Here is a 17614-nt window from a genome sequence, read left to right as displayed (position 1 = left end):
TATACTGTATATGGGTCAGCTGGAGTTCTGCTTACACACACACACACACACACACACACACACACACACACACACGCACACACACACACACACACACACACGCACACACACACACACACACACACACACACACACACACACACGATGTACTCTTGCATCTCAAGGTCGGTGCACATCTGATGTTGACATATATAGGAAGAAGCCCTGGCTTATATACTGGATGTTTGTGTTGTGTGTGTGTGTGTGTGTGCGCGTGTGTGTGTGTGTGTGTGTGTGTGTGTGTGTGTGTGTGTGTGTGTGTGTGTGTGTGTCATACAGACGGCCTCTGTCTACATCTCGCTGCCCCCCCCCCTATAGCTTGCCGCTTCCACACCCTCCCGACCCCGCGGGGGACGGGGGGGGGGTGGGCGTCGGCCAGCTCACGCTCAAAGCACATGAAAGGAGTTCACCCGCCCAGCAGGAGGCGCCACAGCAGGAGGCCTAACTGGGAGGGCGTTTTAACGTTTGGAGGCTCGTTCAGGCTTCAGGACATTTGAGTAGAAATCCTCGACGTTCTCATGTCAAACCGATAAAATCCTCAAGCAGGATACTTTTATCAGGCTGACATTTTACTTTGTATTCAGTCGTGACGCTTCATACCTTAAAATCTGTTGAATCCTTTTGAAATCAATAGAAAACACACTTTAGTCAACATGTTTACACTTCACTGTGCCATGTTGTTTTTTAAGCAATTATTTATTTTTTGTTGTATTTTGTTGTATTATGAAAAAAAAAATTATTTATTAAGTTTTTTGATTTTTTTTTTAATTTAATTAAAAAAAATTGCAAATATTTTATTTTTGTTATATTACTATTTTATTTATTATTTATGATTATTTGTTTATTATTTTACTAATAAAAATGTGTTGTTTTATAAAAAAAATACAAGCAACATGTTATTTTTTAATTTAATTATTAATTAAATTTTATTTTTGCTATATTACCATTTTATTTATAATATTTTTTCTGCTTATTTTATTGAGTTTTTTATTTCATAAAAAAATAAGCAATTTTATTTTTGTTATATTACTATTTTATTATTTATGATTTGTGATCATTTGTTTATTTTATTTTTTATTGAAAGAATTTGTAAGCATTTTTTTAAGAATCACTGTGATGATGTCAGTATGGAAAAAAAATATCAAGAAAAAAACATCCAAAAAGCTCAATCCAAACTTTAGACGCACCAATAACACGTCTTTAAAGGACGAGTACGAGTACTAACTTTTAGCTACTTGCCGATACCGAGTATTGATAGGAGTACTTATTAATACCATAATTCCTCAAACACAAACCGAAATAATGAAAATGTATTCAATTACTTACCAGTTGGATTCAGAGCAGAAATGCTCAACATAATGTGAAAATGTATTTTATTTGATCAAAGCTTTTTTAAATATTATATAATAAAACATGGCCGTCTCAGATCATAAATCATAATGTTGAGATTTTAGTTATTTTCTGCATTGATTGTTAGTTTTAGTGAAAATCTGTGAACTGATCAAATGTTTTAAGTCGTAAGTCGACAAGTTGAGGAACAGAAAGATCCTGTCAGAGATTTAAAGTAACGTCTTCTGCTCCGATTGTTTTAACGAGGTTCTCGCACATGATATTCAAGTCGCCGCCATCCCGCGCTGCTTCCTGTACGGCGAGCCGAGCGCCGCCGCCGCGTCGTTAGCATGAGAAACGGCCGTCTGGGGAGCCGCCGCGCCGTCCGTCCTGACAGCTGCTCCACTTTCGCCGCTCCGCTCCGTGGAACTGAAGCGCACTGTGAGGAGGCTCCCCCCCCCCCCCCCACGACTCCCGCCATCCATCATCGTTACCCTTCGCGTCCGAAGCCATCCGCTACGTTCCCGCGCTCAAACTGGCTTCTTCGCTTAATTGGCCTGGTTTCTCCGGGACGTTCCGTCGCCGCGGCGCCGACCGGCCAGAAGATTAGGACCGCTGGCCTGGAACCATGTAGACCTGGACCACGAGTTCCATCTAGACCTGGTCTACCTGGAGACGGTTGTCGTTTTTATAGAAGCTAGCATGATATACAAGCCACGCCCACCAGATTTACAGAGAAGTTACAATAAAAATACTCTGAATGTCGCGTCCGCGGTCTAAAAGATGGTCTCTTCGACTGACGGTTCACAACCTTTATTGAACTTTGTACGTCAACACGCCGTAAGAACTACGATGTAAAACACAAACATACAATTAGCAACTCTTAACAGCGTGTTTACCCTTAACCGTTAAATGAAATACATTTACTTTACCTCACAATGAAACTTAAACATTGAAATCAACGCGTGGTAAACCTGTTTGTACTAAAACGCAATAGCACCCTCTAGTGGTGAGACAGTTACTGTAACACAAAGCAGATAAACATGAAAGAAACATACATTTAAGATCCTTACAAACCTGCTATTGAACCGTAACCTCCCATAAACTTCACCTTAAATTAAATTCTCAACCTTCACAGAGCACGTGTCACGGTCCATAGACGTTGGTTCCGTCTGTTCACGACAGTCACTTCCGACTTACGGCAATTGCGAGTCATTTCAAAATAAAAGCATACATAATATACTGTCATTTCAACTTAAAATAAACTCAAAAAATTGCATAATGAACATAACTCAAGTTCATTTACACAGAAAACACTGATGAAGTGTTTTTCTGGGTCATTTTGCTGATTGTGATTCTGAGGAAGACGATTGGTCGGTCAGGAGTCACCTGACGCACCTGAACGGAGGCCGGCAGGTAACCAGTGACATTCAATTAAAAAAAACCAGTGAGAGGAGAGGTGAGGAAAAGAAGACGAGGCGTTTAAATGAAGCAAGGTAGAATAAAAATCCCAATTTATTTTCTCGGGTACAATTTCTAATTTAAGGTCCATGAAAATCGCAGGTTTGCTTGTTTGGCGGCAGATTATTCAAAGGTTGTAAAGAAATAATCCCACGTTGATTTAATTTATTTGATCCGTTGTGGGTTTTTTTCGCCGACCTTGTGCTGTTGCTTTCAGCCACTTCCTGTTTGAAGCGTAAACAGGAAGTGGTTCTTTGTCACGTCAACGTCTCTTTACGTTTTCCCTCCTCAAACAAGGTTCATCAGGCGAGGCGTGGCCGGACCGGGCCGCCGACCTCCCCTTCACCCCCAGCGTCTCCACGGTCATCAGCAAGCACGCCGGCCCCCCCCCGGCGGCCGGCGAGGCCAACCCCGAGCCCGACCCCGCCCCCGCGGGGCCGCGCGGCGGCCGGCCGGCCCGCGAGAGCGCCGCCTACGCCGGCGGCGACGAGCGGGACGGGGACGGGGCGGACCGGAAGCAGAAGAAGAAGAAGAAGAGGCGGCAGAAGGACGACGGCGCCTACGAGCCGGCGGAGGGCCGGGGGCGCCCCGAGGCGCAGGCGGCGGGCGAGAACACGCCGCCGACGGAGGAGTTCTACCACCGGATCGGCCCGCGGAGGGACGGCGGGGACGGCGGCTGGGAGGAGCACCTGGGGAAGAGCGGCGGCCGGGGGAAGAGGGGGAAGAGCCGCAAGAAGATCCCGGAGGAGTGGGGCGTGGCGGCCGAGCCGCCCGTCCCCATGGCGTCGCCGATCCGCGCCGAGGCGGCGGTGGATCTGGGGAGCTCCTCCTCGCGGCCGCACCCTTTCGGAGACGCCGGCCGGGACTCCTGGAGGACGGAGGACTTGCCCGGGGAAGGCCTGGTCCCCCGCCCGCTGGCCGAGGACCTGTTCTCCACGGTGGACTCCTCCGTCATCCCGCTGGTCCGGAACAGCGAGCTCAAAGCCACGGCGGCTCCGTTCACGATGCCCGCCGCCGCCGCCCCCGCCGGCTCCTTCGACGCCTTCGACCTCTTGATGGAAACCGAAGCGGCGAGTTTGGGCGACGGCAAACACGCCTTCTTCCCGCCTTTGTCCCCGGAGAGTCGGTCGTCGGGGGACGTGGTCGACAGCGGGATGTTCGACACCACCAGCTCCTTCCAGGGATCCGGCGTCCACGCCGCGCCGGAGGTGGCTCGGCGTTTAGCCCCGCCTCCCAGCCCAGCCCGGCGCCGTCGGCGCCGCCGCTGTCTCCCGCCGACGCCTCGTGGCTCCTGAACGAGTCCCAGGGGACGCTGGACAGCGAGCTCTTCGACCTCACCGACCTGAGCACCTGCGGCGGCTGCCCGCCGCCGCCGCCGCCGCCACTGAGCCTGTCCTTCGACACGCCGAGTCCGGCGCCGCTGCGCTCGCCCAAAACCACGGCGCAGGAATCCCTCAAGAACGCCAAGTCGGCCCAGAAGCAGTCCAAGAAGTCGCGCTCGTCCTCGTCCTCGTCCTCCCCCTCGGTGAAGAGCCCCGCCTCCCCGGACGCCAAGGCGTTCCCGCCACAACCCTCCTCCCCGGACGCCAAGGCGTTCCCGCCGCAACCCGCCTCCCCGGACGCCAAGGCGTTCCCGCCGCAACCCTCCTCCCCGGACGCCAAGGCGTTCCCGCCACAACCCTCCTCCCCGGACGCCAAGGCGTTCCCGCCGCAACCCGCCTCCCCGCCGGGCTCCGGCCTGAACCCCGCCGCTAAGCCCTTCTTCCCCAGCTTCGCCGACCCGCCGGAGGAACCGGCCGCCACCGAAGGTTGGTTCCGGAGACGTAGAAGTACCTAGAGTAGAAGCGGCGGCGGCGGCCGAGGCGATCGGCCGGCATGAGGAGCGGCTCGCCTGCGCCTGTGTGTCTCTTTTTGGCTAACGGCGGGTTTGACGGTTGCATGACGGACCGTCCGTTGACTAAACGCATGGCCGGCGGTTTGGACCAATCAGGGGGCTGCTTGACAATCCGTGACTAATCTCAATGACTGATGCATTATGGGGATGTTGGTGTGATTAACTCCTGCTAACTAACCGTCTGTAACTCACCGTCTTCTTCCCGCCGGTCGACCAATCAGAACTAACCAGACTCTCGTTCCTCTGCAGGAATGAAGTGACGTCCTCTCTTCTTCCCTCTCTTCTTCCCTCTCTTCCTCCCTCTCTTCCCTCGCTCTCTGTAGCTCAAGGCTTCTTCTTTGCTTGGTGTCACATGAACTCACAGGTGTTTTTACAAGTGTCCGTTTTTAAAATATGCCCGATTTTAACTTGTTCTCTCTGTCGATTCTACTTCCCATGTCCTGCGACGACTCCTTCCTCCTCCTCCTCCTCCTCCTCCTCTTCCTCAGGTGAGTCACTTCTAATTCCTATGAGTTCATCTGTCGTTTCTTCCTCCTTTTGTCGCCTTCGTCATTGTGAGAACGAGGAGAAATTCTTATTTTACCTGCAAGTATTTCCTCCAGTTTTAGCAGTTTAACTCAGAATTGGCTCATTGTTGGTTCCTGGTGCTCGTTTCTGTACGACGCTTTATGCTGACGCACGAGCAGCACATGTACTGTACGTGTGGTTTGTGGTTTGTTTGGTCGCCGGGTGGAGGTGGAGGTGGAGGTGGAGGTGGAGGTGGAGGTGGAGCGTTCGATTCCCCGCCGGGCTGAGACGTTCCCATGAGCAGGTGGTTCCGTCTTCGGCCCTGGAAGTGGGTTTCTGACGCTTCCTGTCTCCGCCGCTTCACTTCCTGCCCGGGAAGTTTCAAACCTTGACCTCCGATCGCCATGGCGACCCCGGGGAGCAGCCGGCTCCACACGCCCAGCGGCTCCGTTTTGAATTCTCGTTTATTCTGCTCGTCAACGCAACGAAGCAGCTGCAGTTCACTGCGCCGCGGAGGTTCTCGGTACCGGGCTTTTATTTTGAAGGCTTGATATGAACTTCCTTCACTCTCTTTCCACGGGCGTTTTAACGATCGAAGTTGTTCTTCCAGAACCCACAACGGGAAAAATGGAGGAAATTCCTCACCACGCTCACAAAGACATGGTTGTCCAGCATTTTATTTTGGCGGGACATCTCCGATTTTTTTTGACGTAGAATCCCTTGGGGCAGGTTTCCCAAGATGGTGTCAGTCAGGAAACATCAACAGTTTGATGGTTTGTCTGGAAACGTGTTGGTTTTTTTTGTTGTTGTTGTTTATTCTCTGCAGAAGTGAAAGAAAAAAATAATATATATATATTTTTTTTTAAAGATTTTTATCTGTCAGAGAAACTTCAACTTTTGGACCAAAAAAACCAAAAAGATGTTTGTGTTTCATGAAGGTAAAAACAGGAATCCTGAAAAGACGGCGTCTATTTTTAGCCGCGGCTCGCTGCTGTTTCAGCTCCTTCCTGTGGACGGGAGCCCAGGAGGGACATTTCTGGCCCCGGCATGGAACTGGGAGGGAGTTAATGTCTTGTGACGGCTTTCGGGGTGCAACTGGGGGGGTTTGCGGGGGTGCGAGGGGGGGGCGGTTGCTGCTGTACGAGCTAACGGCTAACTCCAGGTCAAGTGTGTGTGTGTGTGTGTGTCTGTGTGTGCGTGTGTGTGTGTGTGTGTGTGTGTGTGTCACCCTGTTGTTTTCCTGGCGATTTCACCAGGATTCACCAGGAATGCATTGTGAGTGCGCCCAGAGAGGAAACCTGGACCGCGGATCTAACGAAGCGTGACGCTGACATTTAAAGTCGAGGTGTTTCGGGAAAAATGCCGGCGAGTTTCAAGGTTGTTGTTGTTTTTTTTTTTTGCCCCTCAAACTTTCTGAACCGCTGCGGTTCGGCCAGACGTCCTTCCGCTGGGTTTACGTGAAGACCACGACCACAACGGCAAAATAACACCCGTTGTCTGAGTCGCCCCCTGGTGGCAGGTTGCAGAATAGCTCATAAGTCCATCCAGGCTAAAGTTCGAGGTTCACGTCAGAACGGGAGATTTGTGATGTTTTCAGATACTGTCCAAGGAAACCAGTGTTGAAGCCGCGACGCATCGTATTGCCAAAAGTATTCGCTCAGCTCTCGTCTGATTTTTGCGCGAAGCTCTTAGCTCTTAGCTCTTAGCTCTGAGATCTTAGCTCTTAGCTCTTAACTCTTAGCTCTGAGATCTTAGCTCTTAGCTCTTAACTCTTATCTCTTAACTCTTAGCTCTTAACTCTTAACTCTTAGCTCTGAGGTCTTAGCTCTTAGCTCTTAACTCTTAGCTCTGAGATCTTAGCTCTTAGCTCTTAACTCTTAGCTCTGAGATCTTAGCTCTTAACTCTTAGCTCTGAGATCTTAACTCTTAGCTCTTAACTCTTAGCTCTTAACTCTTAGCTCTTAACTCTTAACTCTTAACTCTTAACTCTTAGCTCTTAGCTCTTAGCTCTGAGGTCTTAGCTCTTAGCTCTGAGGTCTTAGCTCTTAATTCTTAGCTCTTAACTCTTAACTCTTAGCTCTTAACTCTTAACTCTTAGCTCTGAGGTTTTAGCTCTTAGTTCTCAGGTCTTAGCTCTTAACTCTGAGCTCTTAACTCTTAACTCTGAGCTCTTAACTCTGAGCTCTTAACTCTTAACTCTTAACTCTTAACTCTGAGCTCTTAACTCTGAGCTCTTAACTCTTAGCTCTTAACTCTTAACTCTGAGCTCTTAACTCTTTGCTCTTAGCTCTTAGCTCTTAATTCTGACCTCTTAGCTCTTAGCTCTTAGCTCTTAGCTCCACGGTGTCAAGGCTTCAAGATCAAGGGAGGAAATCAAAGCGCCGAGAGGCCGGAGGTGATGATGAGTCAGTCGGCGGCCAGCTGGACGTTCCCTCCTTTTCTTCTGCTTCTTCTTTGACAGGAAGTCATGAGATTGTTGTTCTCGAGTGTCCGCGTCGCCACGCAGATAGACGGGGAGGAGGGTGTTGCCATGGAGACCAAGCGATCGGTTACCGTCGTCGTCGGAGCGGCAACAGATGCCGAGTTAATGAGGCGCGGCGCCGGCGAGGCGTCTGATTCAAACACACAAACTGTGTGAAACAGGAAAAAAACAAACACGCCGCTGCTGCTTCTCGACGTCTCCTGTCAGTTCCGCTTAAACGTCTTGTTTAAAAGACGTTTTACATGAATTTAAGTCGTAATGAATGACTTCGAGGTAAAGGAAAACCAATATAAGATGAGAATTTTACAGCTGAAGTGTCAGAAAATCCCTGTTTTCTGCTCCCAGAACAGGTGAAATGCTACATGCTAATGCTACATGCTAATGCTAAGCTCTCAGATCATTCAGTGGAGGGAATTACTTGAAATTACGCGTACATATTTCAGAAACGATGTTTCCGTCCACTGCGTGTTCCGTTTTCTGCAAATTCCAACGTTTTTTGTCGTATCAACAGGAAGTCAGAATCACAAAGTCTTGATTTTCTGGTTCCGTCTGTTTTTAAAGTCCGTCTGTTTTAAAGTCCGTCTGTTTTAAAGTCCGTCTGTTTCAAAGTCCGTCTGTTTTAAAGTCCGTCTGTTTTTAAAGTCCGTCTGTTTTAAAGTCCGTCTGTTTTAAAGTCCGTCTGTTTTAAAGTCCGTCTGTTTTAAAGTCCGTCTGTTTTTAAAGTCCGTCTGTTTTAAAGTCCGTCTGTTTTTAAAGTCCGTCTGTTTTAAAGTCCGTCTGTTTTTAAAGTCCGTCTGCTTTAAAGTCCGTCTGTTTTAAAGTCCGTCTGCTTTAAAGTCCGTCTGTTTCAAAGTCCGTCTGTTTTAAAGTCCGTCTGTTTTTAAAGTCCGTCTGTTTTAAAGTCCGTCTGTTTTTAAAGTCCGTCTGTTTTTAAAGTCCGTCTGTTTCAAAGTCCGTCTGTTTTAAAGTCCGTCTGTTTTTAAAGTCCGTCTGTTTTAAAGTCCGTCTGTTTTAAAGTCCGTCTGTTTTTAAAGTCCGTCTGTTTTAAAGTCCGTCTGTTTTTAAAGTCCGTCTGTTTTTAAAGTCCGTCTGTTTTAAAGTCCGTCTGTTTTTAAAGTCCGTCTGTTTTAAAGTCCGTCTGTTTTTAAAGTCCGTCTGTTTTTAAAGTCCGTCTGTTTTAAAGTCCGTCTGTTTTTAAAGTCCGTCTGTTTTAAAGTCCGTCTGCGACGAGACGCTGGAAGAGTGAAGACCTGGAGGACAATCCTCCTCTTCCTCCTCTCCCTCCTCTTCCTCCTCTCCCTCTTCCTCCTCTTCCTCCTCTTCCTCCCCTGGTTCAGGAGGAAGATGCAGAAACGTGAATCTCAGCAGGATTTCACTCGACAGGGATTTTTCTCTCTCTTCTGCACGAACGCCGGCGGAGCTTCTCTTTCAGGAGGGTAAATTATGCAAAGCGAGTAAACAGGAGAAGCTTTGGGCCGACGGGAGGAGGTGGAGGAGGAGAAACGACGAGGACCAGTTTAACACCAGGAGATGAAACTGGTTCAGACGTAGTGAAACGGACCGACGGGATTCTGCTTCTGGACTCTTGAGCTGCGTTTCGTTTGACTAAACGTTGTTAGTTAACGTCCAGAAACCATCTTCTCTTTATTCTGACACTTTTACATGGAAATTAACAAGATTTATTGGAGAATTTCAGGGTGAGGGTGGAGGATGAGAGGTGAGAGGAGGGGTGAGGGTGGAGGATGAGAGATGAGAGGAGGGGTGAGGGTGGAGGATGTGGGGGTGAGGGTGGAGGATGAGAGGTGAGAGGAGGGGTGAGGGTGGAGGATGTGGGGGTGAGGGTGGAGGATGAGAGGTGAGAGGAGGGGTGAGGGTGGAGGATGAGAGATGAGAGGAGGGGTGAGGGTGGAGGATGTGGGGGTGAGGGTGGAGGATGAGAGATGAGAGGAGGGGTGGAGGATGGAGGGGTGAGAGTGGAGGGTGAGAAGAGGGGTGAGGGTGGAGGATGGGGTTGAGGGGTGAGGGTGGAGGATGGAGGGGTGGAGCTGACCTCAGATCAGGCTGCAGAGCTGCTGGTTATTGTTAATTGATAAATTAATCAATAAAAATGAATTCCTGAGACACACACACACACACACACACACAAACACACACACACACACACACACATCATGTTTTTGCCCGACCACCAAACATGCCCCCTAACCACCCCCCCCCCTCCAGTGATGAGGAGACGACGGTTACCATAGCAACAGGAGGCAGTTGCTTCAGCGACTTAATGTGAAGGGGGGGTTGTGTGTGTGTGTGTGTGTGTGTGTGTGTGTGTGTGTGTGTGTGTGTGTGTGTGTGTGTGTGTGTGTGTGTGTGTGTGTGTGTGTGTGTGTGTGTGTGTGTGTGTGTGTGTGTGTGTGTGGGGGGTGCAGTGCGACAGTGTGGGTGTAGCGAGGGAGACTGGATGAGTCTATTAATAGACGTCTCGTCCGTCTCCTCACATCAGCCGTTGTTCCCAACACCTTCCACCCCCACATCGACCCCCCCCCCCCCCCCCCCCCCCCACCCCCACCCCCTCCATTTACCCCCCCGGCACCCACATTACCCCCCCACACCTGCCGTCGTCACCCTCGGCTTTCTAGACGATTCTCAGCCTGACGCCTTCAGACTGGAACCACCGTCCAGAGCAGCAGGTGGACAGAGGGACAGACGGGACAGAGGAACAGAGACACAGATGGGACAGACGGACAGGTGGGCAGAGGGACAGGTGGACAGACGGGGTGGACAGGTGGGCAGGCGGGACAGACCGGTGGACAGAGGGACAGACCGGTGGACAGAGGGACAGGTGGACAGACCGGTGGACAGACCGGTGGACAGAGGGACAGACGGGACAACAGACAGACGGGACAGACCGATGGACAGAGGGACAGACGGGACAACAGACAGACCGGTGGACAGACGGGACAACAGACCGATGGACAGAGGGACAGACGGGACAACAGACAGACGGGACAGACCGATGGACAGAGGGACAGACGGGACAACAGACAGACCGGTGGACAGACGGGACAACAGACAAACGGGACAGACAGATGGACAGACGGGACAACAGACAGACAGATGGACAGACGGGACAACAGACAGACCGGTGGACAGATGGACAGACGGGACAACAGACAGACCGGTGGACAGAGGGACAGACGGGACAACAGACCGATGGACAGACGGGACAACAGACAGACGGGACAGACCGATGGACAGAGGGACAGACGGGACAACAGACAGACCGGTTGACAGAGGGACAGACGGGACAACAGACAGACCGGTGGACAGACGGGACAGATGTGACAGGTGGACAGAGGGACAGACGGGACAGCAGACAGACAGGTGGACAGAGGGACAGGTGGACAGAGGGACAGACGGGACAGCAGACACGGACCAGATGAACCATAAAGAAGTCACATGGCTGTAAAAGCACCAAACAGTAAGGAGGGATAAAGACGACATTAAAACAAAACTATAAAGTAATAAACGATAAAAGGGACTTTACGATTGTAGAGACGTAAGAGTAGAACGTTGCAACCGACAGGACGAGACGGAGGACATCCAGTGAATAACTGACACCAAACGTACATGAGGATAAAACTACCTTCAAATGATAACATGAGAATTAAAGTGTTTATTTTGAAAAAAATAAAAAAAAATGTAAGTCTGAGACGGCCTGAACAGGTCGTTAGTCACATTCACACTGGGATTATGTAACTGTGTGTGTGTGTGTGTGTGTGTGTGTGTGTGTGTGTGTGTGTGTGTGTGTGTGTGTGTGTGTGTGTGTGTGTGTGTGTGTGTGTGTGTGTGTGTGTGTGTGTGTGTGTGTGTGTGTGTGTTCCTGTGAGATCGTGGTGTCGGTTCCGTACTCGAAGAGGCAACATGAAAACAAGACGATGTGACACAGTGACTGAATGACTCTCTCTCTCTCTCTCTCTCTCTCTCTCTCTCTCGCCCCCTGCTGTGTGTTCCCTCACACCTGCTCGGGCTCGACCGCACCACGTTTCACCAAAATCGTTTCACCAAACCTTCGTTTCCACCGCCGAGAAACGAAGGTTTGTCTGGAAGCAGAGCGTCGTCACCCTGTGACCTTTGACCTCTCCCCGGTACCGGGTATCGGTACTGTTGAGCGCCGTCATCGATTCCCATGTACCAAGTATCGGTACTGTTGAGCACCGTTATCGATTCCCAGGTACCAAGTATCGGTACCGTTGAGCACCGTCATCGATTCCCAGGTACCAAGTATCGGCACCGTTGAGCACCGTCATCGATTCCCAGGTACCAAGTATCGGTACCGTTGAGCACCGTCATCGATTCCCAGGTACCAAGTATCGGCACCGTTGAGCACCGTCATCGATTCCCAGGTACCAAGTATCGGTACTGTTGAGCACCGTTATCGTTTCCCAGGTACCAAGTATCGGCACCGTTGAGCACCGTCATCGATTCCCAGGTACCGAGTATCGGTACTGTTGAGCACCGTTATCGTTTCCCAGGTACCAAGTATCGGTACTGTTGAGCACCGTTATCGATTCCCAGGTACCAAGTATCGGTACTGTTGAGCACCGTTATCGATTCCCAGGTACCAAGTATCGGCACCGTTGAGCACCGTTATCGATTCCCAGGTGCCAAGTATCGGCACCGTTGAGCACCGTCATCGATTCCCAGGTACCAAGTATCGGCACCGTTGAGCACCGTTATCGATTCCCAGGTACCAAGTATCGGCACCGTTGAGCACCGTTATCGATTCCCAGGTACCAAGTATCGGTACCGTTGAGCACCGTTATCGATTCCCAGGTACCAAGTATCGGTACTGTTGAGCACCGTTATCGATTCCCAGGTACCAAGTATCGGTACCGTTGAGCACCGTTATCGATTCCCAGGTGCCAAGTATTGGCACCGTTGAGCACCGTTATCGATTCCCAGGTACCAAGTATCGGTACTGTTGACCACCGTTATCGGTACCATATCGGCCCGGTGTGTCTGTCCCTGCTGTGACACTCGTCCTCTCGTCTCGTCCCGTCGGGACGCAAACAAAGACGTTTTCATGTGTGGAAGAAGATTCGGCCATTAATATGTTTTACTGTGAAATCTCGAAAGCGACTTTTAGGAACCGGCCCCCCGAGGTGGAACTTTGTGAAAAAATGCTTCGGACTCCGTCTCCGTGGAAACGGACTCAGAGTGTTGCTGCTGCGCGCATCGTAGTGACGAGTCCGTCTGCACATGCTCAGTACGCAGACCAGACGTCGTTACAAGATCTGGTGATACGACGACCCGGGACTCACCGCTAATTGACTTGACGTTCTTGGTGTGTGTGTGTGTGTGTGTGTGTGTGTGTGTGTGTGTGTGTGTGTGTGTGTGTGTGTGTGTGTGTGTGTGTGTGTGTGTGTGTGACCAGATTGACTCTGACAGACTACAAGATCTCCTTACCAGAGGCTTCTCTTCACTCCTCCTCCTCTTCCTCCTACTCATCCTCCTCCTCCTCATGATCCTCTTCCTCCTCCTCCTCCTCCTCCTCATGATCCTCTTCCTCCTACTCATCCTCCTCCTCCTCCTCCTCCTCATGATCCTCTTCCTCCTACTCATCCTCCTCCTCCTCCTCCTCCTCATGATCCTCTTCCTCCTACTCCTCCTCCTTCTCCTCCTCTTCCTCCTCCTTCTCATCCTCCTCTTCCTCCTCCTCCTCATGATCCTCCTCCTCTTCCTCCTACTCCTCTTCCTCCTACTCCTCCTCCTTCTCCTCCTCTTCCTCCTCCTTCTCATCCTCCTCTTCCTCCTCCTCATAATCCTCCTCCTCTTCCTCCTACTCCTCTTCCTCCTACTCTTCCTCCTCCTCCTCTTCCTCTTCCTCCTCCTCCTCTACTTCCTCCTCCTCTTCCTCCTCCTCCTCCTCTTCCTCCTTCCTCCTCTTCCTCCTCCTCATCATCCCCCTCCTCCTCTACTTCCTCCTCCTCCTCTTCCTCTTCCTCTTCCTCTTCCTCCTTCCTCCTCTTCCTCCTCCTCATCATCCCCCTCCTCCTCTACTTCCTCCTCCTCCTCTTCCTCTTCCTCTTCCTCTTCCTCCTACTCCTCCTCCTCCTCCTCCTCCTCCTCCTCCTCCTCCTCCTCACTCACACTCAACATTCGGAGCAGAAGCGACATGGACTCGTCATAATTCTCAGTTTCTGCCGCCGCCTCCTGCAGAGGAGGGTCGTACCGATACCGACAGCGATATCGGCTCTGATACAGGAGCTCGGGAGAAGTTTACTCTGAGCCGTGCTACATGCTACGAGCTAAAGGACTTCAGGATCGCACACTGGCGATGCTACATGCTACGTGCTAAACATGATTAAAGTGACACAAAAGTTAATAAAAAGGCAAAACTGGTATCGGTGCAAAGTCGATACTGAACCGTGGACGTCTTTCTTCACGCTGAGCGGAAAAGATCCTGCGACCCTCAATCCTGTGTGTGTGTGTGTGTGTGTGTGTGTGTGTGTGTGTGTGTGTGTGTGTGTGTGTGTGTGTGTGTGTGTGTGTGTGTGTGTGTGTGTGTGTGTGTGTGTGTGTGTGTGTGTGTGTGTACATCCAGAGAAACAAAGGGGTCGAGGAGCGAAAAAAAAAAGAAAACCGTGGAGTGAAAGAGAAAGCTGGAGGAGGAGGAGGAGGGGGCTTACTCACTCCACCACAGTGGGCGGGGCCTGGGGCCCCCCGGCAGCCAATGACTGTCCACAACTCGGTCACATGACCCCCGTGAGCGCGAGAGAGAGAGAGAGAGAGAGAGAGAGGGGAGGGAAGAGAACACATTCAGCTCAGCCTCAGTGTGTGATTGAGTTCAGAGCTCTCACACACACACACACACACACACACACACACACTCTCTCTCGCTACCTGAGTGACTGATTGGAAAACGAGCGAGCGGAACAACAAAGGGGGCGAGCGACGGGCGAGCGACGGGCAGACGCGGCGGCGGGTTTTCACCTCGCGACACCTGAAGCAGAGACAAAGGCGAGGTGGTGGAGGACGTGAGGGGGGGGGGACAGGATGTCGTCTCTCCACAACCAGCAGCCCGGCGGCTCGCCGTTCTCCGAGTACAGCGAGCTGTGCAAGGCGCCGTCCCGGTCACCCGCCACCCCCCCGCCGCCGAGCTGGGACTGGCAGCGCCCCGCGGGTATGGACGTCGCGGCGGGCGGTGGCGGCGGTGGTGGGCTCACCGACGAAGACAAGCTGTGCTTCTTTGAGCCGCCGCCGCCGCGACCCGGCGGGGGCGCCGGGGGCGCCGACCTCAAGGCGCCCGGGAGGGTCGGCGGCGGCGGCGGCGTCTCGGGGAGCCCGTCGCTCGGCAACGCCTCGCTGGGCAGCGCCGGGGACAGTCCCGACAGCCCGCCGTCCTCCTCCCCGTCCCCGTCGCCGGCGTCCCCCGGCGGGCTGCTGTCCTCGCTGGGGGGGCGTGGCGGCGGCGCCCCGCCTGCCGGCGCCTTACCGCCGCGCCCGGCGGGAGCCTTGCTGATGGAGGCGTCGCCACGGGAACCGTGGGGGGAGTCCCGCCGTGACGACTCCGGCCCGAAGGTGGCCATGCCCCAGGTGGCGCCCAACTACCGCCGGACGGGGGCGCCGGGGGTCGAAAGCTCGTCGGGCGACGACAGCGAGGAAGAGGAGGAGGAGGAGGAGGAGGAAGAGGAGGACCTGGAGCCTTGCTTCATGGGGCGAGCGGAGCAGCAGAGGAAGGCGATGCGCCGCGCCCTGTCGGAGTGCTCCCACCTGTCGGTGCCCACCAGCCTGGAGCTGCCCGACCAATACCCCGCCGCCGCCGCCACCGGCCCTCGCCGCTCCCCGCACGCCATGACGCGCTCGCTGACCGTGGCGGAAGACCCGGCGGCGCCGCCGCCCACCCTATCGGCCGCCGGCGCCACGCACGCCGACCTGCGGCAGCAGCCGCCGCCCACCGAGCCCCGCCTCGGCCTCTCGCCGCTGCCGCGGGACGGCGCCGGGCCGCCGGGGGATTTCGGCGGCCCGAGGGAGACGGGCGGCATCGTGCTCAGCCCCAGAGGCCACGCCCCCTCGGCGAGAGAGCCCCACGCCGGTGGAGACGTGCGCTTGGACGACCTTGACGCCGGCGGCTACGCCAGCCTGGCGTCGCTCTGCGGCGCCGCCCCCCTCGGTAGGTGGAGACACGCTTGTTTCTGCAAAACGTTATGGGGGGGGAAAGAAACGGCAGGGACGCCGTCACTTCGACGTGGCGGCGAGGAGAGTCGGGTTAAAGGTCGTCGGGTTCATCGGGGAGGAAAAACGGCCGGGCGAGGTTCAGTGAATGAAAACCGACGGTTGTTTTGAAAGATCGGGGCTTTTTTATTCTGTGTTTTGCTGTTGAGTTCACTTTTCTGCTTCGCGTGTCGAGAGGAGGTGTGTCAGAGAGAGAGAGAGAGAGAGAGAGAGAGAGAGAAAGAGAAGGCAAGGTGTCCCCCCCTCCCCCTCTCCCCCCCCCCCCCCCTCCCCCACTGCCTACTTGACATTCCGTGATAGTCGATCCTGTCTGGTGGAACAGAGCGGCAGTTTGAGCTGAACGTGTGGAAGGAAACCGTGTGAAACAACAGGTTGGGATTGTGTGTGTGTGTGTGTGTGTGTGTGTGTGTGTGTGTGTGTGTGTGTGTGTGTGTGTGTGTGTGTGTGTGTGTGTGTGTGTGTGTGTGTGTGTGTGTCCGTCCAGCCGACACGTGGGAATCGGGGTCAGGACGTCAGACGCCTCGTCACGGCTCCTGGCTCCGCCTCCTCCTCCTCTTTGCGCCCGTCAGACTCCCCCGACCCAGACGGGCGGAACCAAGATGGCCGAACGGCGGGTCGCCGAAACGGGGTCACGCCGACTCAGGCATACGGCGGCGGCGGCGGCGGCAGCGCTCCGGCTGGCCGTCGGTCTCTCTGAGTTCGCCTTCCGCTCTCTGGTCTCTCCGTTCCTCTCGCCATGACGCCCATTGGGCAGCCGGGCCTCGGGGGGTGTTAAAGGGGCGGAGCTTCATTCTTCACCCCCCCCCCCGACCCCCCCGGGTCCAAACAGAAGCATGGCAGTCGCCGGCGGCGGCGGCGGCTTGTTGTGTTTGGTTCTTTCCCAAGGTCATGGGAAGAGTTTCACATCTCGTGTTGTTGAGGAAAACCTCCGTCACCCACCAGGAAGAGTTTCTTCTCCTCTTCTCCTCTTCTCCTCTTCTCCTCTTCTCCTCTTCTCCTCTTCTCCTCTGGAGGAGGTGTGGGAAGACTTGAGAGAACAGGTACTACAGAAGAACGGAGGCTGGGGGAGAAGCTGGAGGATTATGAGGAAGCAGTGGGCGGACGTGAGAACGGGGATTAGAAATGAGGGAAGGTGTGAAATTCAGATAAAATTGAGAAGCAAGAGAACGTCAACAAGTACGAGAGCTAGCCTTTAGCAGCTTAGCGATACTGAGTACCGATACCGAGTACCTATACTGAGTACCAATACTGAGTACTGATACGAGTACCGATACTGAGTACTGATACTGAGTACCATACGACTACTGATACTGATACCGAGTACCTATACGAGTACCTATACTGAGTACCGATATGAGTACCTATACTGAGTACCAATACTGAGTGCCGATAAGAGTACCGATACGAGTACCGATACGAGTACCTATAATGAGTACCGATACGAGTACCAATACGAGTACCTATAATGAGTACCGATACGAGTACCTATACTGAGTACCGATACGAGTACCAATACTGAGGACTGATATGAGTACCTATGATGAGTACCGATACGAGTACCGATACTGAGTACCGATAAGAGTACCGATACGAGTACCTATACTGAGTACCGATACTGAGTACCAATACGAGTACCAATACTGAGTACCAATACTGAGTATCGATACGAG

General features: G+C 52.8%; 2 protein-coding genes across 2 annotated transcripts in view; both read left to right on the top strand.

The window, feature by feature from the left end:
* Positions 1 to 17614, top strand: part of LOC308143915 (uncharacterized protein) — a gene marked incomplete at its 5' end in the record, with an annotated part of 53799 nt that overhangs the window by 20779 nt on the left and 15406 nt on the right. Inside the window, one exon of the mRNA XM_080514858.1 lies at positions 3127 to 4637. Within this exon, the coding sequence (XP_080370984.1) occupies positions 3127 to 4637 (1511 nt within the window). The remainder of the gene's footprint in view (positions 1 to 3126; positions 4638 to 17614) is intronic.
* On the top strand, positions 14766 to 16684 carry LOC308144156 (uncharacterized protein; the record flags this gene model as incomplete). The annotated part of the gene is made up of 3 exons (XM_080515215.1): positions 14766 to 15882; positions 16267 to 16301; positions 16514 to 16684. The coding sequence occupies 3 exons, from the start codon at positions 14766 to 14768 to the stop codon at positions 16682 to 16684; spliced, it is 1323 nt and encodes a 440-aa protein (XP_080371341.1).

The sequence above is a fragment of the Blennius ocellaris genome (genome assembly GCF_963422515.1).
Source record: "Blennius ocellaris genome assembly, chromosome: 19".
Taxonomy (NCBI): domain Eukaryota; kingdom Metazoa; phylum Chordata; class Actinopteri; order Blenniiformes; family Blenniidae; genus Blennius; species Blennius ocellaris.
Note: the sequence above shows the minus strand (reverse complement) of the source record. Positions and strands in the feature narration are given on the sequence as shown.